This window comes from Sphaerodactylus townsendi, linkage group LG16, assembly GCF_021028975.2.
Source record: "Sphaerodactylus townsendi isolate TG3544 linkage group LG16, MPM_Stown_v2.3, whole genome shotgun sequence".
NCBI classification, from domain to species: domain Eukaryota; kingdom Metazoa; phylum Chordata; class Lepidosauria; order Squamata; family Sphaerodactylidae; genus Sphaerodactylus; species Sphaerodactylus townsendi.
Genome location: NC_059440.1, coordinates 16,511,103 through 16,538,782, shown reverse-complemented (window position 1 = coordinate 16,538,782; position 27,680 = coordinate 16,511,103). Strand labels below are relative to the sequence as shown.

General features: G+C 50.4%; 1 protein-coding gene across 1 annotated transcript in view; it reads left to right on the top strand.

The window, feature by feature from the left end:
- LOC125445597 (AP-1 complex subunit beta-1-like) overlaps positions 1-27,680 on the top strand; it is a 69,269-nt gene that overhangs the window by 26,868 nt on the left and 14,721 nt on the right. The window contains 13 exon segments of the mRNA XM_048518727.1: positions 76-171; positions 428-543; positions 1,132-1,201; positions 1,203-1,316; positions 1,728-1,826; positions 9,525-9,784; positions 11,970-12,162; positions 17,325-17,366; positions 19,301-19,447; positions 20,023-20,168; positions 21,480-21,609; positions 24,568-24,652; positions 26,157-26,243. Of these exon segments, the coding sequence (XP_048374684.1) occupies positions 76-171; positions 428-543; positions 1,132-1,201; positions 1,203-1,316; positions 1,728-1,826; positions 9,525-9,784; positions 11,970-12,162; positions 17,325-17,366; positions 19,301-19,447; positions 20,023-20,168; positions 21,480-21,609; positions 24,568-24,652; positions 26,157-26,243 (1,585 nt within the window).

Sequence of the window (27,680 nt, the reverse complement as noted above, 5' to 3'; positions counted from 1 at the left end):
AGGAGAGAAATCCAAACTCTTGTTCTTCTAATGAAAATCTTGATTTTTTTGTTGTCGTTTCTGTTTTTCTGACAGGTCCTGGCAGAACTGAAAGAATACGCCACGGAGGTGGATGTGGACTTTGTCCGCAAGGCTGTGCGTGCCATCGGGCGATGTGCCATCAAGGTGGAGGTGTGAATCTTTCCGTTGCTCCTTTTTTCCCCCTTTCATTTTTTAATCCCCTGGGCTGTTTGTGTTTTCCTGGAGAACGGCCAAAGGTTTCTCAATTTCTTTGTCAGTTTCGTAGAGCAGCCGTCACTTATCCCACCTCTGCCAGTATCCCTGCGAGGTTATCTCCTGATTCCACCAATGCCATCATATGTGCAGTCTGGGTGGCTGGACCCAGCGCTTTGCCTGATCCGCTCTTCCTCTCCTCCCCTTTCCACAGCAATCTGCCGAGCGCTGCGTGAGCACCCTTTTGGATCTCATCCAAACGAAGGTCAATTACGTGGTCCAGGAAGCCATTGTGGTCATCCGGGACATCTTCCGCAAATACCCCAATAAGTAAGTAGCGAAACGGAGCCTTTTGGCCCAAAAAAGTGAGAGGATGCGACTGGGAAATCACCTGGTGCTGTGGGCTCGCCCGCCGCTGGCATTAACGGCCCGCCTCTTTTGAAACTACCTGTGGTGCAGCATTGTTTCCATGTGGTTTTTAATGCTAACTATAAATAGCATGAAACCAGGGCTTGAATGCCATTTGAAACCAGGGTATGAGGCCAGTTCCAGCTAACCATGGTTAATGTTGTAGATATGATTCTGAATTACCGTCCTTTGGGATGAGGGAAGGGAGAGGGGAATTTGTGGTGTGGAGGAGCCAGCAAGACTTAATTCCTACCTGTGGTTAAGAGGTTGGGAACATTTTCTGTGTTGTCCATAAGCACACCCAGTATCAAAAGCCAAAAACAGTGAGGGTCAAAGGGAACATATGGTCCACAGGTTAGGGAGATGGGAGGGAATTAGATGGAGGGAGAAAGAACCTTAGCAGTTAAAAGAGGAGACGTTTTGAAACTGTTAAGCGGCCCAACTCCTTCAGAACACGACAGGGCCTCTGAGAGAACTCCAGGTCGCTAAGCTCTGTCGTGTGTCAACCAGGTACGCAGCAGCATCATAAGCGCCACTCCTGTGTGAGAACTTTCTGGACTCCCTGGACGAAAGCCGGATCACCCGAAAGCAGCCATATGATCTGGATCGTGAAATGATCACGCAGAGAGAGGATCGACAACGCGGACGAGCTCCTGGAAAGCTTTCTGGAGGGCTTCCACGATGAAAGCACCCAGGTACTCCGCGTATCTAGCTCTGGGTGACCTTGGGCTAGTCACAGTTCTTCGGAACTCTCTCAGCCCCACCAACCTCACAAAGTGTCTATTGTGGGCAGAGGAAGGGAAAGGAGCTTGTAAGAAACCTTGAGTCTCCTTACACGACAGAAAGGTGTGGCATAAATCCAACTCTTATTATTATTTGTGCGGGTTTTCCAGATCAAGGGGTGGGTGCCGGGCCCCTAGTCCTTGCAATGAAAAATAATATATATATTTTTAAATCTCATACAGCCAACTAGAGGAGATTTTCTTAACTTGGGTGACAAGTCTTACACGTGATTAGTTGCAGCTCTTGGCAGGACAAAGCCAGCCTGCTGCTGATGGAAAGCCAGTGCAAACCTTTCCAATCACCTTGTTCTTTCCTTGTTTCAGGTGCAGCTCACCTTACTGACCGCCATAGTGAAGCTCTTCTTGAAGAAGCCATCTGAGACACAGGAACTGGTTCAACAAGTGTTGAGTCTGGCCACACAGGTAAGCATCACGTTGTAGGTGGGGAAAGAAACAGATGTTGCTCTCAGCTCAAGAAAGGAAAGCTGTGTGTTCTCCTTTCCTCCATGTTATCCTCACAACAGCCCTGTGGTGTATGCTAGTATCAAGCCCCCGGATCTGCAACCAGTATCAGACTCAGTGATTTCGATCAGAAGCCTTTATTGACAGACATGGTCTAGCCAAAGAAAGCCAGTTCTGAGGACTGTTTTCAAACAACACTTTTTAATGCCCCGATGCCCCCCCTCCCCCCATCCTGAGATATCAAAGGAGGGTGATACAGAACAGGAATGCAAAATACTTTCTCAAGGCCGTGTAGCAGGAAGAAATGGCGTCCGAGTGCCCCTAAATCACCACACATTACAAAGCACAGGGCCAGAGGGAAACAGGAAGTACAGAGCAAGGACCGGGCTACAGTATCGCAAGAAGGTAGTTCAGTAATAGGCAATTCCAAATCCATATCTATGGCAAGGCCAGGTTGACTCCTGCCTTTTACGTGGTTTTTCAAGGCTGGGAGGCAACAAGAAAGCAAACCATTCATAAATATTTGAGAGTCTGGCCACGTCTCTTGGAGCATAACGACCTTGAAATCCTCAAGAAAGTTTGTGAAATCTGGAGTAGTGATTTTATTTCTCCACCCAGCAATGTTCCATGACAGGAAGCTGATTGGAGAATTTGGATTCCTGTAATTATCCTGGCGTCAATCACATTCTGACACTACGTTCAATTTGTTCTCCGTGTTGTGAAAAATGCAGCGATTTGTATTGTTATGAGGCTTAAAGAGGGATTCATAACTCCCTTGCTGCTGTATGTTAGACAGTGAAAGAACTGGGGGAAGGTAGCATTTGAAGCCGAGGAGCTCTGAGGTTTGTCATTCTCCATAATTTCTAAAAGTTCTTGGTTCCATGATTTCCCGTACGTGTCATTGGGTAAGTAACCTTCTAGGACCTTAGAGGAACGAAGGTCTAAGTCAAATTCAGCTGAGGGCTCATTGGTGAGGAACTGAAGTTCAGATTCTTCCAAAGGGTATGAGGGGTCAGTAAAGTAATGTCGAAGGCTTTCATGGGCAGATTCAACTGGTTGTGGTGGGTTTTCTGGGCTGTGTGGCCATGGTCTGTGGATCTTGTTCCTAACGTTTCGCCTGATCTGTGGCTGGCATCTTCAGAGGTGTATCACAGAGGGAAGTCTCTGTCCAGTGGACACAGTGTGTAACAGATTTGGGAGCTCACATGCAGGATGTGAAAGCAATGGCCTTCTGCTGCTGCTGCTGTTGCTGCTGCTCCCAAGCACCTGGTCTGCTAAGGCATTTGCAATCTCAGATCAAGGAGGATCAAGATTGGTAGCCATAGACCAGTGGTGGCGAACCTTTGGCACTCCAGATGTTATGGACTACAATTCCCATCAGCCCCTGCCAGCATGGCCAATTGGCCCATTATGCTGGAAGGAAGTCTGATGGGAATTGTAGTCCATAACATCTGGGGTGCAAAAGGTTTGCCACCACGGCCATAGACTGACTTCTCCATAAATCTGTCCAAGGCCCTTTTAAAGCGATCCAGGTTAGTGGCCATCACCACCCCTCCTGTGGCAATCACCACCCCTTGCAGAAGAGCTGTTATGGAACAGCTTCAATAGGCCAGCTTCTAAGACAAGCCCCACTCATTTGGAGTGATGAGTCACAAAATATTTAATAGCATCCTTGGATCCTCATCGGCTTATTTATGTGTCGGCCTTGATTCATTCTTGAGCATGCCGTGGAACAAGGGGGGAAAGAGGGGAGGGTGGGGGAGAAGGCCAGATCAAAACAAGCCTCTTCTGAACACGGTGTCGTTCCAAGGATCTGATTCACAGGAGCAGAGAGATCCAGCGCCCTTTCTCCAGCAAAGCAGAGTAATCGAGCTGATGCCTCTCCTGGAAGAATGTAAACCCGGCCTAGTGCGGGTCGGGTCACAATGCTGAGATGCTCCCAAGGCCTGCAGACTGGCGAGTCTAATTGCAGTTGGGTTGCGGAGATCCGATCAGGTGTGAACAGCGGGTCTGTGAAATTTCACAGGCAGGAGGGAGGCTGGGGTAAAGGAGAAGAAGAAGAGGAGGAGTTTAGATTTGTATCCTCCCTTTCTCTCCTGTAAGGAGACTCAAAGGGGCTTTCAATCTCTTTTCCCTTTGCCGTCCTCTCCCCCAACAAACTGCCCTGTGAGTGGGTTGGGACTGGGAGGCTCCAAAGAACTGTGGCTGGCCCAAGGTCACCCTTGGCTGGCATGTATTGGAGCGAGCAAGCTAATCTGGTTCACCAGATAAGCCTCCACAGCTCAAGTGGCAGAGCAGGAAATCAAACCCGGTTCTCCAGATTTAGAGTGCGCCTGCTCTTAACCACTACACCATGCTGGCTCTCAAAGGATGATGAAGAAGAAGTATTTGGATTTGCACTCTTCTTTTCTCAACTGTAAGGAGTCTCAAAGTGGCTTACAAACTCATAGAATCATAGAGTTGGAAGAGACACACACCCCAAGGGCCATCAAGTCCAGCCCTCTGCCATGCAGGAACACACAATTGAAGCATCCTTGACAAATGGTCTCCAAAGAAGGAGACCACACCTCACTCCGTGGCAGAGCATTCCAATGTTGAATAGTCCTTGGCGTCAGGCCTTTTTAGAAGTGGCTCCAAATTAAGGCAGTAACCCTCCCCTGGGAAATTTGCCTCGTAATTGTTGGCCTTCAGATGCCAGCCGAGGGCTATTTCGTTCCAGTGAATGCTCAGCGTCCCACGAATTTGTAGCATGCTCATTTATGACTGGGAAATGAATTGTGGATCCCCCCCTGCCCCCGCCAAAAAAGATGGGATTACAGGTGTTGTAATGCCAGAGGGATACTGTTTCCAGGTAAACCTGGAACATCTGAGTTAAGCTTACTGTATGTGGTGGAAGTTAGATAATGCGGGAAGAGAAAGAGAGGCCAGCCAAAACTGTGGGTTCACCTTTTACTGGGTGTTTTTGGGTCTCCCTCACTCTTCCTTTCCCTGCTGACTGCTAGAAAATCTGGCCGGCTCCCAAGTTCGGCTACCATAACATTTAGCACTGCACGGCCGTTGTGACTGACAGCAAACAAAAGCGATGCAATTACCAGAAAATTAGATATCCCTGGCACTGAACCTGCTTGCCTTGTCTTGTAAGCAGAATTTATAGACGTTATGATACCATTTGTTGCTAGTAGCCTCAAGCTGGAGCTGGTGCTTCGGTTCGCTTTTTGGAAAGCCAGTTTTGCATGCTATTAAAATGATAATTGGGAGATGGGTTTCCTTCAGCCCGACGCCGGCTGCCTTCTGACAACAGGCCCTTCCAGATCAGACCGGTGGTCCGTTTAGCCCAGCATCCAGTTTCACACAACTTCTAGCCATCTGCTCTGAAGGCTAAGCAACAGGGCTCAGAGGCTGCAGCCTTTTCCTGATTCTTCTTCTTGGCACTATTATTCAGGGATTTGCTGCCTCTGATGGTGGAAGTCCTTTTTCATCACCATAGCTCCGTGGTGGCGAACCTTTGGCACTCCAGATGTTATGGACTACAATTCCCATCAGCCCCTGCCAGCATAGACAATTGGCCATGCTGGCAGGGGGCTGATGAGTATGAAGTGTAGTCCATAACATCTGGGTTCCAAAGGTCACCACCGACCCGCCATAACTGCGGCAGCTATGGGTGGACAACTTCTCCAGGAATCCATTGAATCCCCCTTTCAAGCCATCTGAGCTCGTGGCCTTCCGCTATGCGCCCGCCAGTCCAAGGGTGCTCTTTGTCCTGTAATCCAAGGTCAAAGAAATAAAAAAGGAGTTGCCTCGATAATGCTGCAGCAGGGGTCTTCCAGAAACTATGGCCCCTCCAGATGTTCATGGACTACCAATTCCCCATCAGCCCCCCTGCCAGCATGGCCAGAGTGGCGGGGCCCCTGATGAGGGTGGCCAGTTCATGAGCTATCCTGAGAGAACCGTTGAACATGCTACGTAACATGGGAGAATCCTAACTAACTCAGTAAGGAGGAATATAGCAGGTTTGTTGACCGTGCCGAGGACAATCCAAAGGAGACCGAAGCTTGTGCTCTCAAGGTATGCCAAGAATCAAAAGACAGTTTAGGCAACTATAGAAAGTCTGACATCACAGTAGCAACCAGTATGTTTGCAGATGACCAATAAGCAGAACCAATGAAAAAGAATATCACTCCAGGCTCAAGTCTTCTCCCGTCAGGATTCGGTGTGCTCTGCAAAAGCTCAGCTGTCTGGGACAAAAACAACCTTTTGCATAGAAGTCAGCTAAGCCGCCATAACCGAACCAAGGGAAACCAGGAAAACAAAGTAAAATAAAGCAGAAGAGAAAGACGGTCTTCCAAGGCAATCCCCCCAGAAACAATGGACACTTCTTACAGGGTCACAGAGATGCTGACATTTAGTTGAGTGGAAGGAGGAGGAGTTTGGATTTATCTCCCACCTTCCTCTCCTGTAAGGAGGCTCAAGGTGGTTGACAAGCTCCTTTCCCTTCCTCTTCCCACAACAGACACCTTGTGAGGAAGGTGCGGCTGAAAGAGTTCTGGAGAGCCCAAGGTCACCCAGCAGGAATGTAGGAGTGCGGAAACATATCTGGTCCACCAGATAAGCCTCCACCACTCAAGTGGAGGAGTGGGGAATCAAACGTAGTTCTCCAGATTAGAATCCACCTGCTCTTAACCACTACACCACGCTTGCTCTTGTTACCGCAACAGTGAAAAGCTCATCCATTATCTATTTATGTCAATCATCGCTGCGTGTTTCAACTTGATTTATTCCAGCCCTCTCCATCACCCGCGGTGAGTTCCGCAGCTTAATTTCTCATGGGATAAAAAAAAATGTCCTTTTGTCAATTCTGAATTCAATTGCCCTGGGGGCTCCCAAGTTCTGGCATTATGGGACGTGGAAATAACAGATTTCCACTTGCTCCACCTCTTGCGTGATTTTATAAACCAGTGTCATGTCCGTCCTCCCCTCCCCCGAGTTTTCTCGGGGATGAATCCTTGAAAACATCTCTGAAGGGGGATCACTGTGAAGCTGCGTGGAGTATACTTGCATCGCCAAAGCACAGCTGCCCCTGTCAAAATCTGGGAGAAAGAAGAAATGACCGGACTTGGGGAATTTATTCATTGGATATGAAAAACCACACAGGCAGTTTCAACCGCCTCGGCTGCCTCTTATCTAGTCGATTTTCAGATCTGTGTGTTCATAGGGCACTTTTTTCTATTGTGGGAGATCTGTGGGCAGCTTGGCCTGTTAGATTTAGCATGTGTGTGCGCTTGTGCAAGAATGTGCATGTTGTTGCCTGCACACAGCACAACCAGCCTTGCTGAATTCTTTGCCACCGCCCGATATGATGTTCAGTTGTGTAAGAGGCTTTTCATAGAATCTTAGAGTTGGAAGAGACCCCAAGGGCCATCCAGTCCAACCCCCTGCCATGCAGGAACACCTAATCAAAGCATTCCTGGCAGACAGCCATCCAGCCTCTCTTTAAAAACCTCCAAAGAAGGAGACTCCACTACCCGCTTTTGCAAGAAGGGATTTTAGATACGCAGAGATTAGTTGGGACAGCTGAGCGTGAAGCCACTTCAGAGCCCTGGGCGTCTCTGATTGCCAGACCACAGGGGTTGGCTGTATTAGGGCCGTTTTGTCCAGCTCATCAGTAGCTTCAAGGAATCTGGCTGGGAGAGTCCTACTGGGGGTGTCATCTGTGCGAAAGTGTGATTGTCAAGTGGGCACTTTTATTTTTTCATCACCCTAGTCAATTTGGGGAGGGAAAAAGTGGCAGAATTATTTTGGAATGGTTTGCATGCTGACAGCCTGCAAGGAATTGTGGGATGGCAGCCAATGAATGGCAAATGCCCCCCTCCCCCCATCTGTTATCTCCTTCTCCAGGATACTAGAAGACAGGGGTGTGCCCGTGGGTGCCATGATGCACACCAACAGTGTTTCTGGAGCCCGCCAAGTGTAATTGAGGGATTAGTTGGGTCAAGTAGAGCTTTTGCCCAGCCAGGCTTCTGACTGACTATTGGAGATTAGATGGGCTATGCAGATTTTTTTTTAAAAGCGTTGCTTTGGCGGCAGCTGCCACCACAGCACAAGTATCTATACAGTCTTACTGAAGTTCTGTGGCAGTCTTTTTATGACTGGTTCTGCCTCCTGTGGCGGCCATTTTGTTGCTGCTGCCACCATGCTGTGTCAGAATTCCAGATGTGCCTTCTGGCTCCAAAGGGTTGGGGACCCCTGCTGTAAGCTACCGAGGGCTTGAGTAGGCCCATTTTTCCTTCTCTTCCCAATGCTTGTCCTTTAGCTGATATTCTGCTGCCCTCTACATTTCCACGGCAATGAGCACGCTCAGGCCTTTTCTGTAACTTACTAGCAAATATTTTTGTGCATGCCTGAGGTGTTCCCTTCTCTGTGAATGGCCTCCACTTCTCTGCCCTCCAATCCCTCAACATTTCTCCATCAAGTCTGCTGTTACGATGGATTTTTGTTTTCCCATTAAAGCTCTCTGGTGCTGAATAAATACATTCTCTTAGTACCTAACTCTGTGAATTCAGCACAGACATTCCGTTGGTTTACACTGGGTGATATTTTTCCCAATCGCGTCCTTCAGGATCATTTGCACTTATTTCTTTCAACCACAAGAACGTGCTGTAGAGAGGCCTGTCGATTGGCTCAGCTCCCGCAGCGATGCCTGACACATTCCCTAAAGTGTGTGTATGGGGAGCGGGGAGGAAGTGCGATGTGTTGTGAATGGTGTAGAAAGGGAGGATTTCTTCTCCATCTCTCAACACTGGAAAGGGGGCGGGGTGTCACTCAGGTAATTTTAAGATCAGGGCTGATGGAAAGGATTGCTTCTTCGCACAGCGCACAGTGGACTTGTGGAGCGGAATCAGGCAGCGTCATGACAAAGGAGAGCCAGCGTGGTGTAGTGGTTAAGAGTGGCTGACTCTGATCTGGAGAACCGGGTTTGATTCCCTACTCCTGCACATGAGTGGTGGGTTTTAATCTTGTGAACTGGGTTTGTTTCTTCCACACGAAGCTTGCTGTGACATTGGGCTAACCACAGTTCTCTCAGAACTCTCTCAGCCCCACCTACCTCACACCATACCTGTGGTGCTGAGGAGAAGGGATTGTGACCGTGAGCCACTCCGAGACTCCTTAAGGTAGAGAAAAGCGGGGTGTAAAAACCAACTCTTCTCCTTCTTAGTCCCTGGGTTCAGAGGCAGGTACCTCAGGATACCAGTCTGGGTGGGTGGGGATAACTCAGCTGGGGGTGTCCTGCTATCTAGATAACCTGCTTGAGGGCTTCTTGGAGGCACTTGGTTGTCCACAATAAGGTGCTGGATCAGATGGGCTTTTGGTTTTGGGCCAGGGGGGCCCTTGCAATGACTTATAGCATTGTGGTTCCCATGGTTCAAATGCACGGTGTGCTCGTGCAGTGCAGAATAACCTGCTTGACCCTTTCCCATCCTTCTTCACCCCTCCAAGTATTTGTTTATCTCTCTGTTGTTGCTTTTGCAGGCTCCACGGAGCCGGAGACCTTCCCTTTGCTTCCCATCTCTTTGGAAACTGTCGTATCCCCACAAACATCAGAGTCACTGACTAAATCCTAACTGTACAAGCGACCTCGACGTTCTGTGTTTAACCTTTTAGGATTCCGACAACCCAGACCTGCGGGACCGTGGCTACATCTACTGGCGCCTCCTCTCCACGGATCCCGTGACCGCCAAGGAGGTGGTCTTGTCGGAGAAGCCCCTGATCTCCGAGGAAACCGACCTGATCGAGCCCACCCTGCTGGACGAGCTGATTTGCCACATTGGCTCCTTGGCCTCCGTGTACCACAAGCCCCCCAACGCCTTCGTGGAGGGCAGCCACGGAATCCACCGCAAGCATTTGCCCATCCACCACGGGAGGTAAGGCTGCAGGGACTGCCCTGTTGCATCTGGCCAAAGCCCATCGGTTTGTTCGTGCGGGAGCTTTTCTGTCCTGCCTCTCCAGTGAACCTGCTGGAGGCAGCTTCCCCAGTAAAACATGGTAAAATCTAATACAGCGTGAGAATAGTGGCAAAATTTGTCCCACGGGCACTGAAACACCAAGTCCTGCAATTGTCTTGACGAACTGGGTCCTGAGCAGTCTAATTCTTGTAGTAGGCAAATAGATACCTTAGCCAGCATGGCGTAGTGGTTAAGAGCAGGTGGGTTCTAATCTGGAGAACCGGGTTTGATTCCCCACTCCTCCACCTGAGTGGCGGAGGCTTATCTGGTGAACCAGATGTGTTTCCCCACTCCTATATTTCTGCTGGGTGACTTTGGGCTAGTCACAGTTCTCTCAAAACTCTCTCAGGCCCACCTACCTCACAAGGTGTCTGTCGTGGGGAGAGGAAGGGAAAGGAGCTGCGTAAGCTACCTTGAGTCTCCTTACAGGAGAGGAAGGTGGGGTATAAATCCAAACTCCTCTTCTTTTTCTGAAATGTGCTGCTTTCACCCTTTTGTTAAATGAACCTTTTGATCTGAATCATCTGGGCATTGCGTGCTGCTGAACGTTCATACTGGGGCCAACCTGAATAAGTCCGACAAGCTGTTGTGCTTTTATAGACTGTTTCATTGAGAATAAACTTGAGTTTAAAAAAACCAACAAACCATTAAACAAACCCAGCCAGAGCGTAAAAGCAGGCGAACGTGTTCAGCAGCATCATAAAACCGGAGATTTGCTCATAAAACAGGCTAGAAGCAGAGCACGGAAACAATTTTGCAACCCCATCTGCTGAATCAAAATGCTAGGTAAAAAAAGAAACGTTTAGCCTGAGGCCTGAAAGAGAGTAAGGCAGGAGCAGGGCGAGCCTCAACGAGAAGGGCATTTTACCAGAGAGGGGCCACCCATGAGAAAGCCCCGTCTCTGCTTGCTGTCTGATTAAATATTCTGCATCCAGTTAAGGCTGGCCAGATGGCTGAATGGTTTATCGGCCCTAAATCACTTTCTGTTGTCCAGTGCTCCTTTCCACGAGACACCTTTACTTTTGCAAAGCTACATCTGCTTCCTTGGAGGAAGAAAAACCACTTGACGGGGCAGAAAAATGACTGGAATTGAAGGATCTAATGTCCCTCTCTCTGCCCTGTTCTTTCCCAGTGCTCCTTTATTCCAAAAAGAAAAGAAAAACCATTGGCTTAGTTACATGTTTGTGCAACGTGTAATTAGCCTCTAAGTAATAATATGGTGCGTTTGCATAGCTCTTTCAAGTGTTTATGACACTTCCTGTACATCGTCTTGGCATAATCCTAACAGCAGCCTTGCGGTGAGAGCCAGCGTGGTGTAGTGGTTAGAGAGTCAGGCTCAGAGCTGGGAGACTCGGGTTCGAATCTTCTGTGCCATGGAGCTTGGGCCGGTCACACACTCTCGGTCTAACCTACCTCACGGGGTTGTTTGGAGGGTGAAGTGGAAAAAGGGGGAATATCGTAAGCCACTTGGGGAGAAAAGTGGGGTGTTATCGAATTAGAAGAAGAGTTTGGATTTGTATCCCCCCTTTCTCTCCTATAAGGAGACTCAAAGGGATTCACAATCTCCTTTTCCTTGCCAGCCTGGCTAACTGGTGGTGGTGGTGGGGGGGTGTCAAAGCAGGTAGACTCAGTTGAGGAGGTGTGTTTGTGCTATGACAAGCAAGTTGTTGGGTGAAACCCATACAGAGAGCTGGAGGGGAGGGGGGCATGACTGGTCTGGAAGCAAGGCTGGTGAGCCCGTATAGTAGGGGACAGTGAAAACCTGCCCAAGCTAGATTGACGTGTAGACCCCTTGTGATAACTCCACAGTTCCCTGGGGGTCCCCTGGCCCAGAGGCTGGGAGCCACCATAAAACTTTTATTAAGACCAACCCAAATGGCACATAATGGCATGCTGCCGTCTGTGTGAATTCCTGACCGAGGCAAGAACTTGAATTCGGATCTTTGGGGCAACGGCCCCCAGCCCTGATGCTGCCCTTTCTCCCTTGCCAAGGGCCAAGGCATATCAGTGCAGCCGGAAAAGCTCCTTCCTCCTCTTTCAGATCCATCTCCTCTCTTTGGAGGGCCGCCACAACCGATCCTTTCCTTTCCCTCTCCCCTTGCAGCACTGACGCAGGAGACAGCCCGGTGGGGGCCACGACTGCTACGAACCTGGAGCAGCCCCAGGTGATTCCGTCCCAGGGGGACCTCCTGGGAGACCTGCTGAACCTCGACCTTGGGCCTCCGGTGAACGTGCCCCAGGTGTCGTCCATGCAGATGGGGGCCGTGGACCTTCTCGGAGGAGGGCTGGATAGCCTGGTGAGCAAATCTGGTACTCCTGGTGGAGGAGACGGCGTTTTTAGCACCACCGCTGTAGATTTCTGAAATCCATGATGATGGTGATTATGTTTGATTTCACAGCTGCCAGTTCTTTTAGCTGGTTGTTGGCCTTTCATTACAATGCAAGCCTCACCCAGAGGCCTAGGACATGGTGATGTATCGGCATAGTATTCATGCAGATCCCAGCAGGGCCGCCTTTTGAATCTGACAGCATTTGGGGAGCAGCAGCCAACCTCCTGCAAACAAATCAGACCTCTCTGAGGAAGACATCACGGGGCCACCATGAAACGGCAACACTGCTGCACCTGAAGTTATAGGAAACCTTTTTTTTTCAATTTGCAAAGCTTGGCTCTGTTCCCGCTGAAGACGTGCGACCGTCGAAGAGAGCCTGCCCTGCGAGCTAGTTCCAGCTGCAGCGGCTTCTCTTCTACGTGCCGTTCTCGCCAATCGTTCTGCCTGCTGCTTTAGGAACCAGGGCAGCATTTCAGGGAAGGCACTTCCACAACCTCCACACGACAGCACCATCGAGATCCTGCAACGTTACACGAAGGATGCGGAGCATCGAGTGCAGGAGAAGATATCTGGGGTAAAAAGGAAGCTGCAGGGTTTAATTTGAAAAGCTGGTCAGCCTTTCTGCATGCCGAGGCAGTCAGAGAAGAAGTGGAGTTTTAATTCAATGGCTAATGAGTACAAAGAAGGCATCCATATGCACGGTTGACAGTGTGGTAGGAAAGTCAGGGAACTCCTGGGGTACCTCGCACTAAGCGATGCCCCAGCGGCAGAAGAGAGGATATGATTTTGCCACTGATTTTTGCACAGTGCAGTGCTTCAGTTCTGCAGAAGGTGCAAGAAAAGCACAGAACCTGACATCCCGGGGGAATGGGGGCAGCGGACTGTTAGCTTTCATTTTTAAAAAGAAAGCTACTGCCACCAACTTTCTAGCTTTTACGACGGCTACTGTGACTTCCACAAATCAGCAGGATGAGAATAAATCATTCAGATTCAGAGGAATTATATATATAAAAGATGCACTTGATTTGTGCGACTTGAATTATATTTGCCGACAACTGCAACCGTGCGTGTGTGTTAAAGCACGAAGCGTATGTGGCTGCTGTCAATATAAGAGGAGGAGGAGGAGGAGGAGTTTGGCTTTATATCCCACTTTTCTCTCCTGTAAGGAGACTCAAAGGGGGAATGGGGGCAGGGGAGTGTTAGCTTTCATTTTTTAAAAGAAAGCTACCGCCCTTTCCCTTCCCCCGCCCCACTACCCAGGTGAAACCACTGCAAAGACCCTGTCCCATCTGCTTTTTAATCTCCTCTCTGCCAGTGTGGATACAGGATGCCTCAGGGGAATTAATTTGCAGATGACAGTAAGGTTCTGAATGAAAAGAGTGGAGGGATCGTGACTTCATAGGAGAGGTCCTCGGTTCAGTTAAGCAAGTCCCCTGGTGTCTCCATTTAAAGAATCTCAGGTAGCAGATCAAGGGAAAGACCCATCTGCGCTGGAGAAAATGCAGCCAGCCAGGGGAGACGGCCTGTGTTAAAGTTGCCGCTCTTCCAACTGGGCCCAGGGCGCATCCGTTTCCTATTATAGGATTTCAGAACTCTGGAGAGCTCCCTCTGCGCAGCTGGCAGGAGCGAAACAAGTGACTCGAGAGTTAAAATTGTAGAACAATCTGCGGAAGATGCAAGAGTGTGCATGTTGGTTCCAGTTGTGTGACTTGTAATAAGCTGAAGAAACCTAGGGGGGAAGTGTTCTTCGGATGCAAAACTTGAGAGTCTTCTGTGAGCACAAAGTGTGCACATCCCTCATTGCGATTCTGCCAGTTTCTTGCCTCTGGCCCGTTCAGCTCAGTCCCAAAATCACAGCTGACCTTGGTGTTGTAATATCTGAATTGACAAGCTGTTGCTAGTGATCTGTCGGCAGACCGGAGCTGAGGGAAGAGAGGAACTAGTCAGACGCCTTCCCAAGATGTATAGTTCCAGCTTTAATCAAGAACGGTTTCTCTCCAGCTTTTGTTATTTTGGGGATAAAAGAGGTCAGTAGGTACATTAAATAATCAGGCTCTGTTTATTTAGTGAATTTATACTCTGCCTTTCTCATGGATACTCAAGACGAATTTCAACATTCTGTCCTGCAAAGAAGAATACAACTTGCTTTGGTACAATGTATGGGCTTAGGTCAGTCAAAACAAGGAAGCGGAGTTGGATACTGTTCAAAAAAGAAATGAAGGGTTCAATCCAGCCAGCATGGCCACTCACCTGGGCCCCCTCTGAACTACAGCCCCTGTGTGGCTTTTGCCCGCGAAGGTCCCGGTATCCTCCGCATACCTTTTTTGTATGGTCAAAGGGATCCACTTGCTCCCTTTTTCATCAGCAAGAAGAGCCGATTGGATCCAAGATCATTTGCAGGTTGGCACCAATTATTCAAAGATGTTTGATTCTGCTTTGCTCTTTTGACAGACAGTTTAATCCCCTTCTTAGTGGGTTTGTTGTACAAAAACCAACGGGTTCGATTGATGCTTTACTTGTCATTGAACATTCTGTTTATTTGTTCCTTGAGCAAACACACCTGTCCAGCACGCCTGGCCTGGTGGTTTGAAATCTCAAGCCACAATTTGGGTTTCTGGCGTAACACCAGCCATAGGGTTCGCGTGATGTCTGAGCCCGGCCTTCCATTTTTATCAGCATTTAAATTGTAAATTCCTCGGGGCAGGGTCCTGTCTTTACCTTTTGCATCGCTCCGCAAAGCTCCGCATGCCAGAACAGCGCTGCGCAAACTGGTAAGGAGCAGCAGGAGCAGGAGCAGCAGCAGCAGCAGAAGGCCATTGCTTTCACATCCTGCACATGAGCTCCCAAAGGCACCTGGTGGGCCACTGCGAGTAGCAGAGTGCTGGACTAGATGGACTCTGGTCTGATCCAGCAGGCTCTTTCTTATGTTCTTATGTAAGAGAACACAAGAAAAACAAAACACGATCGGTGACCTGCAGCAAAACGTTTCCGGCCGTTTTGAGCTTGCTCTTCCAGTCCCAGCTCGTGAGCTCCTCAGATGCAGGAAAATGATTCCTGGAAGCCTTTCCTTTCTCCCCCCACCCCCCATATCCCACCCTTCATTTTTATCAAGAGCTTCAAACCCTGGGGCAGGGGTTTGTTTCAAAAAATGTGTTTATGAGAGAGAGAGAGAGAGAGAGCGCACCAATATCAGGGCTGAGAAGTCTTGATTGTGTCTTTCAAGCTTGGCTTCCCAGCCTGTGGCTTTTTTGAGATAAGCTTGGCAAAAGGAGCTGGCAAAAGCAGATTAAAACATCTGGCTTCATTATGTAGAGTTATTCACAAGCCATTTCCGCCTTGCTTTATGCAAGCTTGTTTTTTTTTTAATGGGGGTTGCTTTTCCCCCCTCTTCTGATTTCTCTTGGGAATAATCCTGAGCCCCCACCCCACCCCCACCCCGCCTCCCCCAGGGAAGGGGCTGTGTGTCACTCACGTGGCTGGAATCTGCTTGGGTCTTGCTTCCAGTCCTCCTTTCCCCTCCTTTTCAGGATCCCCCCCGCACCCCGCCACCTTTTGCCACGTGTTCCTGGGACTTGCCCTCTCCTCCAATTTGAGGCTATCGATTGAAGAGAAGCAGTCATGACATGCGATTACTTCCACACACACACAAAAAAAGCCACAATAAACCGTCAGGGATCCCCCCCCCCCCCGCCCAATTTGAGTGCAACATTCAACCAATTTTTTTTGGGGGGGGGGGGAACGAAGCAGGGTATCATATCTATTGTCTCCCGCATCAGGATAGGCCCAAGAGAGCCAGAGTGGCGTAGTGGTTAAGAGCAGGTGGATTCTAATCTGGAGAACCGGGTTTGATTCCCCACTCCCCCACCTGAGTGGCAGAGGCTTATCTGGTGAACCAGATGTGTTCCCGCGCTCCTACATTCCTGCTGGGTGACCTTGGGTTAGTCACGGTTCTTCCAAACTCTCTGAGCCCCACCTACCTCACAAGGTGTGGGGAGAGGAAGGGAAAGGAGCTTGTCAGCCACCTCGAGTCTCCTTGCAGGAGAGAAAGGTGGGATATAAATCCAAATTCTCCTTCTGGTCTCAGAATAGTGAGAAACCTGGAGGTTTGGCTCATGTTACGATTGGCCATTTTAGACAAGTCAGCCTCTGGTCCTCGGGGGATGCCTCTGCTGAGAGCAAAACTTTGCTTGCTTCAAGAAGAAGAACCTGCTGTTGAGTTGCTGCTGGCTCATGCTGACCCTGTCCATGGGGCATTCCAGGCAGATTTGGGGGGCTGCTACCCTCCTCCTCGTACCAACCTCAGACTCCCTTGGCCGTCTCCCATCCAACTACTGACCCTATTTAATCTCAGAGCTGCACTTGAAATATCAACCAACTGACCACATCAATGTCTTTCAGATTCGAAAGGCAGCCTTCTGGGATCTGCGCGAACTGTACGTCACGATGTCCCTGGCCTCTGGGTGGGGCTCGCACTGTAATGAAAGGCCAACAACCAGCTAAAGAATGTGCAGCTGTGATATGAAGCGTGATAATAACCATGATAATAATAAAGTAGCCAAGGAAGGTTGGCTGGCGTCAACACTGTGTTTGGAACACTGTCTAGGAACGGTTTAGAAGTGAGCTGATGAGACTGTTTTAAATGGCACTTGACCAAAGGAATTCCTGATCTGGTTGTGGTGGGTTCTCTGGGCTGTGTGGCCGTGGTCTGGTGGATCTTGTTCCTAATGTTTCGCCTGCATCTGTGGCTGGCATCTTCAGAGATGTGTCATAGAGGGAAGTCTGTTACCCACTATGTCAGAGTTCCTGATTGGTTGGAGTTCTTCCCGGCGGCTGTCTGACCAACCAGCCCGCATGAGCAGTTGGTGGCGGGTCTGCTTTTTGTCCAATGCACCACGTCCAACTTTCCTCCCTGCGAGCTTTTCGGATTTCAGGTTGGCAGCCCGTTCTCTCCTTGTGGTGTTTTGCGGTCCCTGCACGCACTCTGCATCTGCTCCACAAATGGGCTGGTGTGTGTGTGTGCCTTTGCAGCATCTTTCAGGACCCACACACTCTTTTGTTTTCCAGTGCCTGATGTCTCTCTCTGTCTCTTTCTCTCTTCCTCTCTCTCTCTCTCTCTTTCTCTCTTGCAGCTTGGCAGTGACCTTGGCGGGGGAATTGGAGGAAGCCCTGCAGTAAGTGGCCGCCATTCTTTTTTCAGATCTTGGTTTTTTAAAAAGTGCTTTATGCTCCCCCTTCCCCCACCAGACCCTTGAAACTGAGTTAAGCAAGGTGTTCAGTGAAGTAGGCGGCTGGAATCCAGTGGTTGTTAAAACAGCTGTCGTGGTTGGTAGCCCTAGGTTAGGATTCCCAACACTGCCTCTGCAAATGCTGGGAGATTCAGCGGCAGTTCCTGGGAAGAACGGAGTTTGGGAAGGATGTGACGTCACTTGCAGGTGATTCTCTAGGCTACTTCCCATAGTCTCTGTGGTCTTTACTTTAGAGACTAGGAGAAATTCCAAGAGCATCGCTATACAGAAGGTTTTTCCCCCTCCTGCTGCTCAGTTCCTTGGAGGCATGAAATTAAGGCCGAGAGTGGGCGAACGGGAGGCCTACCCTAAGTCAAAACTGTAAACTTTCCCAGAAGGGGAGTGAGGGAGGGGAGGGGAGGGGAGGGGAGGGAGTGAGGGGGTGGCATGCAAGGGAGGGGATGGAAGGGGAGGGGCCCCGGCATCTGGACATGGCCCACCCACCCTAGCGGAGGGAGGGGAAGGGAAGGGTGGCATGTGAGGGAGGGGAGGGAGGGAGGGGTGGCATGCAAGGGAGAGAGGGGAAGGGGAGGGGGCCGGCATCTGGACATGGCCCACCCACCCTAGCAGAGGGAAGGGAGTGAGGGGTGGAGGAGGAGGAGAGGGGAGGGGGTTTCCTTTAGGGTGTCATGGCCAGTTATCCTGCTTTCCACCTTGGGTTGAGGTCTCTGCCCCGGCTTCAGTTGCTCGACAGAGTTTTCACATTGCAGCAGGGAGCTGAATCCAGTCCAAGAGTCAGATTTCCACGTGACCAGTCCGAGGGTCAGTCCAGGCTTGTATACTCCGTGAGCCTGCTTGATATAGGGTCTTCCAGCACGTTAGTCTTCCTCCTGTGAAGACTCTGCTTCCCCCTGCTGCAAAAGGTGCCTTCTCTGAGGCCCCTTCCGCACATGCAGAATAATGCACTTTCAATCCACTTCCACCATTGTTTGCAAGTGGATTTTGCTCTTCCGCACAGTAAAACCCAGCTTGCAAAGTGCATTGAAAGTGGATCGAAAGCACGTTAATCTGCATGTGCGGAAAGGGCGCGCGCTTCTCCTGCAGGGGCCCTGGCTGCTCCAAGCCCAGCCCTTGTTGGTTCCCAACCCGGTCTGGCCTTACTGGGCTCTTCTCATCCCCTGAGGACTCATCACTCGCCAAGGGATGGCCCACGGCACCCTCCTGGATCGCAATCTGTGCCCAAATCACAGCAGGACCGGGAGCAGTTAACTGAGCCAGGGGGAAAATGAGCTCGGGGTTGGGGGGATAAGAGGCGGCAGCAGGCAGGGACAAAAACGAGACTCCCGCCCTCTTCCGCAGCTCCCTCGATCGGTCTTGTAACTCCAGCAGCTCCTGGACTGACTTCCCTGTTGTCTGTGGTTCCCGGGCATCTGCATTTTAAAACAAAAAAATGTGGCTATAGTTTGGCATGTTCTCAAGATCTCACAAATGTCAGTATGATCCTGGAAGAGAAGCTGATTAGTTCGAGTTGGGGCCAAATTGCTTCTTTGAGCATGTTTTCCACACACACACACACACACACACACACACACACCCGGCGCATTCCCCTACAGAGATTTCTTGTGCCTGCAAAAATAGGAGGAGCTATGAGTGGCGGTTTCGAGGGCAATCACGGGGCGAAGGTGATGGGGAATGATTGCGGGGATTAAGTCCTGGAGTGCATCGGCATGCATATGCATTATTTAGCTCTCTTGATAATTCAGCAAGCTGCCTGTAAAGAGCTCTAAAATATTCAGGATATTGCGTGAGTTCATGCTTTATTTAATGAGGCATCTGCTGCCTGCGAAATGTTAAGCGCGTACCTTTTTCCCCGCAACCAGGTGGGACAGACCTTCATTCCCTCGTCGGTGCCTGCGACCTTTGCCCCTTCACCAACTCCAGCTGTGGTCAGCAGCGGCCTCAATGACCTCTTTGAGCTCTCCTCCGGCATCGGCATGGCTCCCGGCGGATACATATCCCCCAAATCGGTACGCCGGACTAATGCAGCTCCCGTGTATATTTTCCCCACCTCTGTCTTGCGCAGCCATTTCCCACTTTTACTCACTTTTCCCTTCTGTGCAACTTAATGGGCCAGCATGGTGTCGTGGTTAAGAGCAGGTGCATTCTAATCTGGAGAACCAGGTTTGATTCCCCACTCTGCCTCTTGAGCTGTGGAGGCTTATCTGGGGAACCAGATTAGCTTGTGCACTCCAACACCTGCCAGCTGGGTGACCTTGGGCTAGTCACAGTTATTCGGGGCTCTCTCAGCCCCACCCACCTCACAGGGTGTTTGTTGTGGTGGGGAGGGGAAGGTAAGGAGATTGTAAGCCCCTTTGATTCTCCTTACAGGAGAGAAAGGGGGGATATAAATCCAAACTCTTCTTCTTAATTTAAATCGGGCACCTGTGACTGTTCGCCGGCTTTTCCACTGGGAAAAAAGCTTTGCCCGAGCCTGCCACTGTCCACTCTCCTGTTTAAAATAGATCTTATCAGGGCAGCTGATGGTTTCTTGAACTAGACGCTGCTCAGCCCTGACCGCTGTTTTTCCCAATACCTTGCCTAGGTCTGGCTGCCGGCAGTAAAGGCCAAAGGGCTGGAGATCTGTGGAACATTCGGTCACCGACAAGGACACATCTACATGGACATGAGCTTCAGCAACAAGGCTCTGCAGCACATGACAGACTTTGCCATTCAGTTTAATAAGAACAGGTAAGGGCAACACCTTGGCAGCCTGGTTATATCTTTATTGGCTGAAACAAGGGAGCGGTCCTCCACCTGCATCTGCCTTTCTCTAGGCTTGTGCCTAACCAGTCCATGCTTTTGCTTCTGGTCTGAATCCGTCGAACCAGTTCTTCTGAAAAGGCTACCAGAGGAAGCCTGGTGCATTTCCCTTGGGCAGGAACGCCTTGGTTGCAGTCCCATTTTGACCAGTGGTGGTCACTGTCAGAAGGTGGCATCCTCAGAGGGGCCTCTCTATTCTGGATCTGAAGTCGTGGAATCATACAGTCGGAGACCACAAGGGTCATCAAGTCAAACCCTCTGCAATGCAGGAACGCACAATCAAAGCACTCCTGACAGATGGCCATCCAGCCTCTGTTTAAAAACCTCCACTCCACCACACTCCGAGGCAGCGAATTCCACTGTCAAACAGCCCTGACGGTCAGGAACTTCTTCCTAATGTTTAAGTGGAATCTCTTTTCCTTCACCTTGAGCCCATTGCTCCTGGTCCTAGTCTCTGAGGCAGCAGGAAACAAGCTTGCTCCCTCACCAACATGAGAACTGGTGTAAGCTGCTACCTTCTCTTCCAAAGACTCAGGTGCCTTTAAGGGTTTCCTAAGGTTGGCTACCTGGAATTCTATTCAGCTGCTATAGACCAAGCTGAGCACTGGACCCACTAGACTCAGTACCATCTTCTCGGGTTGGGCACTCTAGACGGAATGGACGGTCTGTTGTTCTGAGCCAGCAAGGCAATTCTATATCCATCTGGTACATTTTCCCCCCTCCCTCCCTTCCCTCAAGGACTTCAGGCCAGCAAACAAAAGGTTCCCCCTCCAGTTTGACTCTCCCAACCCTGCGAGGTAGGCTAGGGTCTAGCCTAGGCCAACAATCTTAACCGCTAGACCGCACCAGCTGTCTCTTTTCCCCCCTTCTGAAACGAAAGCTGAGAGAGCCAGCGTGGTGTGGTGGTTAAGAGCAGGTGGATTCTAATCTGGAGAACCGGCTTTGATTCCTCAACCCTCCACCTGAGTGGCAGAGGCTTATCTGGTGAAACAGATGTGTTTCCGCACTCCTACATTCCTGCTGGGTGACCTTGGGCTAGTCACAGTTCTCTCAGGACTCTCTCAACCCCACCTACCTCACAGGGTGTGTTGTTGTGGGGAGAGGAAGGGAAAGGAGCTTGTCAGCCACCTTGAGTCTCCTTACAGGAGAGAAAGGGCGGGGTATACATCCAATCCTCCTCCTCCTCCTCCTCCTCCTGGTGCTTCAACAAGTCATTTCAAAATTTTCTCGTCTCTCCAGTTTTGGAGTCATTCCCAGCACCCCTTTGGCCATCCACACTCCTCTGATGCCGAACCAGAGCATCGACGTCTCCCTCCCCCTCAACACTTTGGGACCGGTCATGAAGATGGAGCCGCTGAACAACCTCCAGGTCTGAATGGTGTGATTGGGGGTGGGGGGAGAGAGGCTTGGATTTTAAGGCACAGGGGTGGGGACAGGGGCAAGATTCCTGGCTTTGCCAGAGGTTTGCTTGGGGACAGGAAAGAAGCGTTTGGGGAGGGGGCAGAGTGTCTTTGCCAGGCAGCTTTCTTGATTTCAGAGGGCGGCCCTGTGGGTTTGCAGTAGAACAGCTCGATTCGAGCCTAGTAGCACCTGAGAGACCAATTAGATGTTCGGGGTTTGAGCTATCCGGAGTCAAAGCTTCCCTTTCAGCCCCATCCATCGGGCGGGGGGGGGAGCTTTAGGGAGTGGCGCAGCTGTGCATCGGCACATTGTCCCTCCCCGGGGCACTTACCCCAACGGAGGTGGCAGGTGCACCAGTGGCTATCCGTCCCTCAGCCCCACAGCGCAAAACTCAACCGAATGCTGGAGGGGGCTGTGTTCTCGGGGGCGAAGCTGACGTTAGCCGGTTCCGTCCTAGGGTTTAGGGCTGGGGGCCATGTGCCCTAGCCCTCGGGCTTATGCCAACTCCTTGATGGTGTCACGTCAGAAAGCCCTGTGGCCGGGGGGGGGGGGGTTTGGAGCTTTTGAAGAAGAAGAGTTTGGATTTATACCCCACCTTTGGGGCACAGACGTCAAGTTGGCCTGTATTTACGGTCGCAAAGATATGGCAATCAGCCAGCCCGCCTATCTTTGCGACCACAAGGGCTAGCGACGAAACTTGAACAATAACAGATGCAGAGGTTTTCATGAATCTGGATTCTGCCCCCTTTCTTGCACGCTGAGTTCTATTGGTCTCCTTCACAACAGCTGCATTACCCGGCCTATAATGGCCAAACGCTGCGTCCTGTAACAAAATGCTTCACGAATCCTAATTGTGTGGCAGAATAATGCATGTAATGTTGCGACTGGTGCATTCAACTGTGTCCGGTGCTTATTGCTTAGTTCCGGTAAGAGAATCTGGCGCTTTCAGAAAACTGCTCTCGAGCCGAGTCTGTTTTTATGCAATCGCAGCCAAAGCTGCTAACTCAGAGAAGCTCACCGTTGTTGTTTTTCTAAGTAGTACAAATCACATTAAATGCAGATGTTTTATGGGGAGGGGATTCTCAGCTCTGGCTGGATCTGAATGCCTTGGTGGGATGTCTGAATACTTTCTCCAGTGCCTCTGAGGGTTCCGTTGACGGCAATTGACATGAGAGGCAATGAAATGGAAATCGCTCCGCCAAATAGGATAGACTGCTGCAGAGTGGGGGGTACATGGGAAGGGGGGAATTGATAGGACTGCTTGAGTGATTTATCTCCAGGATGTTAGTGGACTATATTGGCCCATCAGCCCCTACCAGCATGGCCAATTGACCATGCTGGCAGGAGCTGATGGGAATTGTAGTCCATAACATCTGGAGTGCCAAAGGTTCGCCACCACTGTCAGATAGACAGTAACAGAAGCTTCATTGGGCATGTGCCAAGGAGTTGGGGGTAGCCTGGATTGGGGAACGACTTGGCAACAGACCAAACGGTTTGGCTGGACGTCTCTCCTAATTGGCGCCGCTTCCTGTGGAAGTAAAGCAGCTTGAGTGGACAATCATACTGACTGAGTGGGAGTCTTGTGTTTGCAGCCTAGACCTGAGAAGTCCCACTCCCCAAGGCAAAATTCTGTCCTTCACGTCAAGTGTGGCAAGGAGAAGGCTTAAGAGCAGGGGAACGGGGCAGAGTTTTGAACCTGCAGGCCGCCCGAGCTTTGCCCCGTGTTTTGACTGAGGCGCAGAGAAAACAGCCAACCCCCTGCGCCGTGCTTTTTGGCAGCGAGGGCCAAGGGCGGTGTTGGCAGCTGCCGCGAGGAAACGAATTGATCCTCGCCGCTTACAAACAAGCCCTGACTACGTTTGGGGATGAATCGGAGGGCAGCAATTTGTTGTTGTCGTCGTTCCCCTTTTTTTCTGCCGCCGTGTGGGAATACCACTCTCCACTTCTTGCTCTCTCACCGAGCCGAGAGCTCTTGCGATCAATAGCAGGAGGTGCCAGGGAACAGGAAGTCACTGATTGCTGATTTAGCGGCTGCGTTCCCCGGAGAGCTGTAGTGCTTCAGGCTGGGGAAGGAACATCAAGGCTCTGGGTTGTGCTTTGCAGAGTCTGTTTCTTGCCAAGTCAGGGCTGGTTCGCTTGGAAGTCTGTTCAGCGTCACTGGGCCGTGCTGGCTCCCTGGGCTTCACGTGTGCGGCCTCTGCGACGTGCGGTGCTGTGTGTTTAGCATGCCAACTCTCGCATGAACTTCTGCTGATTCCATCAGTGAGAGGAGATTTGAGAGCAAAGTCTGTGGGTCGAAATTACCTCCCTGGATTCTTAGTTTTGCAGAGGTTTGTAGAGATGCGTTACAAGGAATGTCAGAAACATGCCGATACTCTCAGGTGGCAAACTTTGCAAGTATAGGTAGATTTAGTTCCAGAGGGTTGTATTGGTTTGCAACAGATCTGAGTTAGTGCCATCGTGGTGTGGTGGTTAAGAGCAGTTACATTCTAATCTGGAGAACTGGGTTTAATTCCCCACTCCTCCACCTGAGTGGCAGAGGCTTATCTGGTGAACCAGATGTGTTTCCGCACTCCTACATTCCTGCCAAGTGACCTTGGGCCAGTCACAGCTCTTCAGAACTCCCTCAGCCCCACCTACCTCCCAAGGTGTCTGTTGTGGGGAGAGGAAGGGAAAGGAGCTTGCAAGCCACCTTGAGTGTCCTTACAAGAGAGAAAGGTGGGGTACAAATCCAAACTCTTCTTCTTCTTCTCTCTGCTGTTTTTCCTGCTCATGGAGAGACGGCCAATAAATAGGAAGGATTTTCGCCAAGTTCACTCCCTTCCAGCTAAGTCCTACTTTTAGCTACTTCAGGATCCTTGATAGAAAAGTAGGGTTGAATTTGGGTAAATAACCATTTCTCTTGCTTCTTCCCACCCCCATTCAGGTGGCCGTGAAGAACAACATCGACGTCTTCTACTTCAGCTGCCTTATCCCGCTCAACGTGCTTTTCGTGGAGGATGGCAAAATGGGTCAGTGGCACTTTGTTAGCTACCTCTCCGTGGTCCGCCCTTGGTGGATCAGCCATGGCCAAAAGGCTGGGGGGGGGGGGGTGTTCTTGTGTGAAAAGTCGAAGTGTAAAACGGGACTCAAGAGGGGAAGCAGTGGAGAGAGAGGAGTACCTTTCGGGGGGACTGGTTGAGATCAGAAGGTGCCGCCGCCGCTGCTGGTTTCATAGAATCATAGAGATGGAAGAGACCCCAAGGGACATCAAGTCCAACCCCCTGCAATGCAGGAACACACAATCAAAGCACTCCCGACATAAGCTGATCCAGCCTTTGTTTTAAAACCTCCAAGGAAGGAGACTCCACCACACTCCGAGGCAGTGAATTCCACTGTCGAACAGCCCTGACGGTCAGGAAGTCCTTCCTAATGTTTAGGTGGAATCTCTTTTCCTTCACCTTGAATCCATTACTTGCCTTTCAGCCTAGAAACTCTTGTTCATAATGATGGCTTCTAAGAACCAAACTGGAGGAGGTACTGGGAGAGCGGGGAACAGCTCTCCCCAGCATGTGTTAAAGATAAATGGCATCCAAAGGAACCCTGATTCAGGTGCACGGAGAGGTCAAATCCTGGCACTTCCTTTATCCAGACAGCCAACGTGGTGTAGTGGTTAAGAGCAGGTGCATTCTAATCTGGAGAACCGGGTTTGATTCCCCGCTCTTCCACTTGAGCTGTAGAGGCTTACCTGGTTGACTAGATTAGGTTGTGGACTCCCAACACGTGCCAGCTGGGTGACCTTGGGGTAGTCACAGTTCTTCGGAAGTCTCTCAGCCCCACCCACCTAACGGCGTCTGTTGTGGGGAGGGAAAGAAGATTGTGAGCCTCATTGAGTCTCCTTACTGAAGCTAAGCAGGGTCAGCCTTGGTTAGTATTTGGATGGCCAACTTCCAAGGAACACTTAGGGGCATGACGCAGAGACCAGCAACCTCTGAATGACCGCTTCCGCACATGCAGAATAATACACGTTCAATCCCCTTTCACAGTTGTTTGCAAGTGGATTTTGCTACTCCGCACAGTAAAACGCAGCTGCAAAGTGCATTGAAAGTGCATTATTCTGCATGTGCGGAAGGGGCCAACATCTCTTGCCTTGAAAACCCTGTGAAGTTGCCATGAATCAGATGTGACTTGACAGCAGAAAAACCCCCACAATTGGGGCTGGGTTTCTGAAGACCCATCAGGAGAAAGTTGCCCCCCCCCCCCCCACTTTAGTCACCCATCAGAGAAGGATCTGATCTGTCAGCTGTGTGGCCTGCACTGATCAGACATCGGGTTTCAGGATCTCCGCAGCTTGGTGTAGTCTGCAGTCAGACTGAGACGGTCTGTTGATCAGGGACAGAAGTTCCCCTCAGCGGGGGGAGGGGGGGGCTCAGAGCACATGGCTCTCACAGCAACTGCCTGTGTCTCTGTAGTGAGATCTTTCTGTCTTGAATGCCTGATATTCACACTTGTGTTTTCCTCTTCCTTCGCTGGTAGAACGCCAGGTCTTCCTCGCCACATGGAAAGATATTCCAAACGAAAACGAGCTCCAGTTTCAAATCAAGGATTGCCACCTGAACGCCGGTGAGTAGAGGAGCCGCCTTTCGAAAGTGGTTCGCTGCTTAGGATCTTGTTCCGTTCTTACCTGTGTGATGCATCTGTGTCTCAAGGTATGACTTTGTAAACAGAGCTTGTGGCTCAAAAGAAGCTACCATTTTGGCCAGGGATGCTCAGGAGCAGCAGTGGCGTAGTGGTTAAGAGCAGGTGCATTCTAATCTGGAGGAAGTGGGTTTGATTCCCCGCTCTGCTGCCTGAGCCGTGGAGGCTTATCTGGGGAACTAGATTAGCCTGTGCACTCCAACGCATTCCAGCTGGGTGACCTTGGGCTAGTCACAGTTCTTCGGAGCTCTCTCAGCCCCACCCACCTCACAGGGTGTTAGTTGCGGGGGGTGGGAAGGGAAAGGAGATTGTCAGCCCCTTTGAGTCTCCTACAGGAGAGGACCGGGGGGGGGGGGGGGTTATAAATCCAAACTCTTCTCCTCCTCCTTCTTCTTAGCCGTAACTGCTTCAGTGGAGAGAATCACTGCTGTTCACCTGTTTTTTCAGGTGTTAAGACATCCTGGCATTAGCTGGAATGTTTCTAACATCAAATAGCTGCCCTCAGTCAGTTAAGGAAATATCTGTGCAGCGCACTTGAGAGTGCTAGAGGGGTGTTCCATCAGCAATAGCCAAATGACATAAATAGGGCATCATCGCTTTGCCAGCGACGGGAAAGCTGGAGGAACCAAAATGTGGCTGTTTCAATTGTGGGATTTGCACGTCTGTATCTGGGAAAGAGTTTCCATTTCTCTGTTCCTTCGAAAGGGAAGATTGGGGATTGGAGCTGTTGCATGAGATTCACATAAGTGTAGCGTGATAGTAAGAGTGTTCAGTTGGGACACGATCCAGATCTCAACTCAGGTGTGTGTTCCTGGAGAGCCCACGGCAGTTAGGACAGACACGCAATGACCGAACAATGGTCCAAATCGGTATAAGGGCAGCTTCGTGCTTTCACGTGTCTGAATAGATACATTGAAGGGTATTCGGTCCCAGATTCTGTGAGTGGAACAGTCACTCTCTCAGCCTGTGTGACTACACAAGGTCCGAGGTGCTGAGCAGAACTTTCATCATCTTCTATCCTGAGAGCCAACGTGGTGTAGTGGTGAAGAGCAGGCGGATTCTAATCTGGAGAACCGGCTTTGATTCCCCATTCCTCCACCTGAGTGGCGGAGGCTTATCTGGAGAACCAGATGTGTTTCTGCACTCCTACATTCCTGCTGGGTGAACTCTCTCAGCCCCACCTACCTCACAAGGTGTCTGTTGTGCGGAGAGGAAGGGAAAGGAGTTTGTAAGCCACCTTGAGTCCTCAGCAGGAGAGAAAGGTGGGGTATAAATCCAAACTCTTTCTTCTTCTTAGATTCAGTCCCATTCCCAGCTAGATCAGTTCACACATCCCCACAGTTCTAGTGAACAGGTATCCCA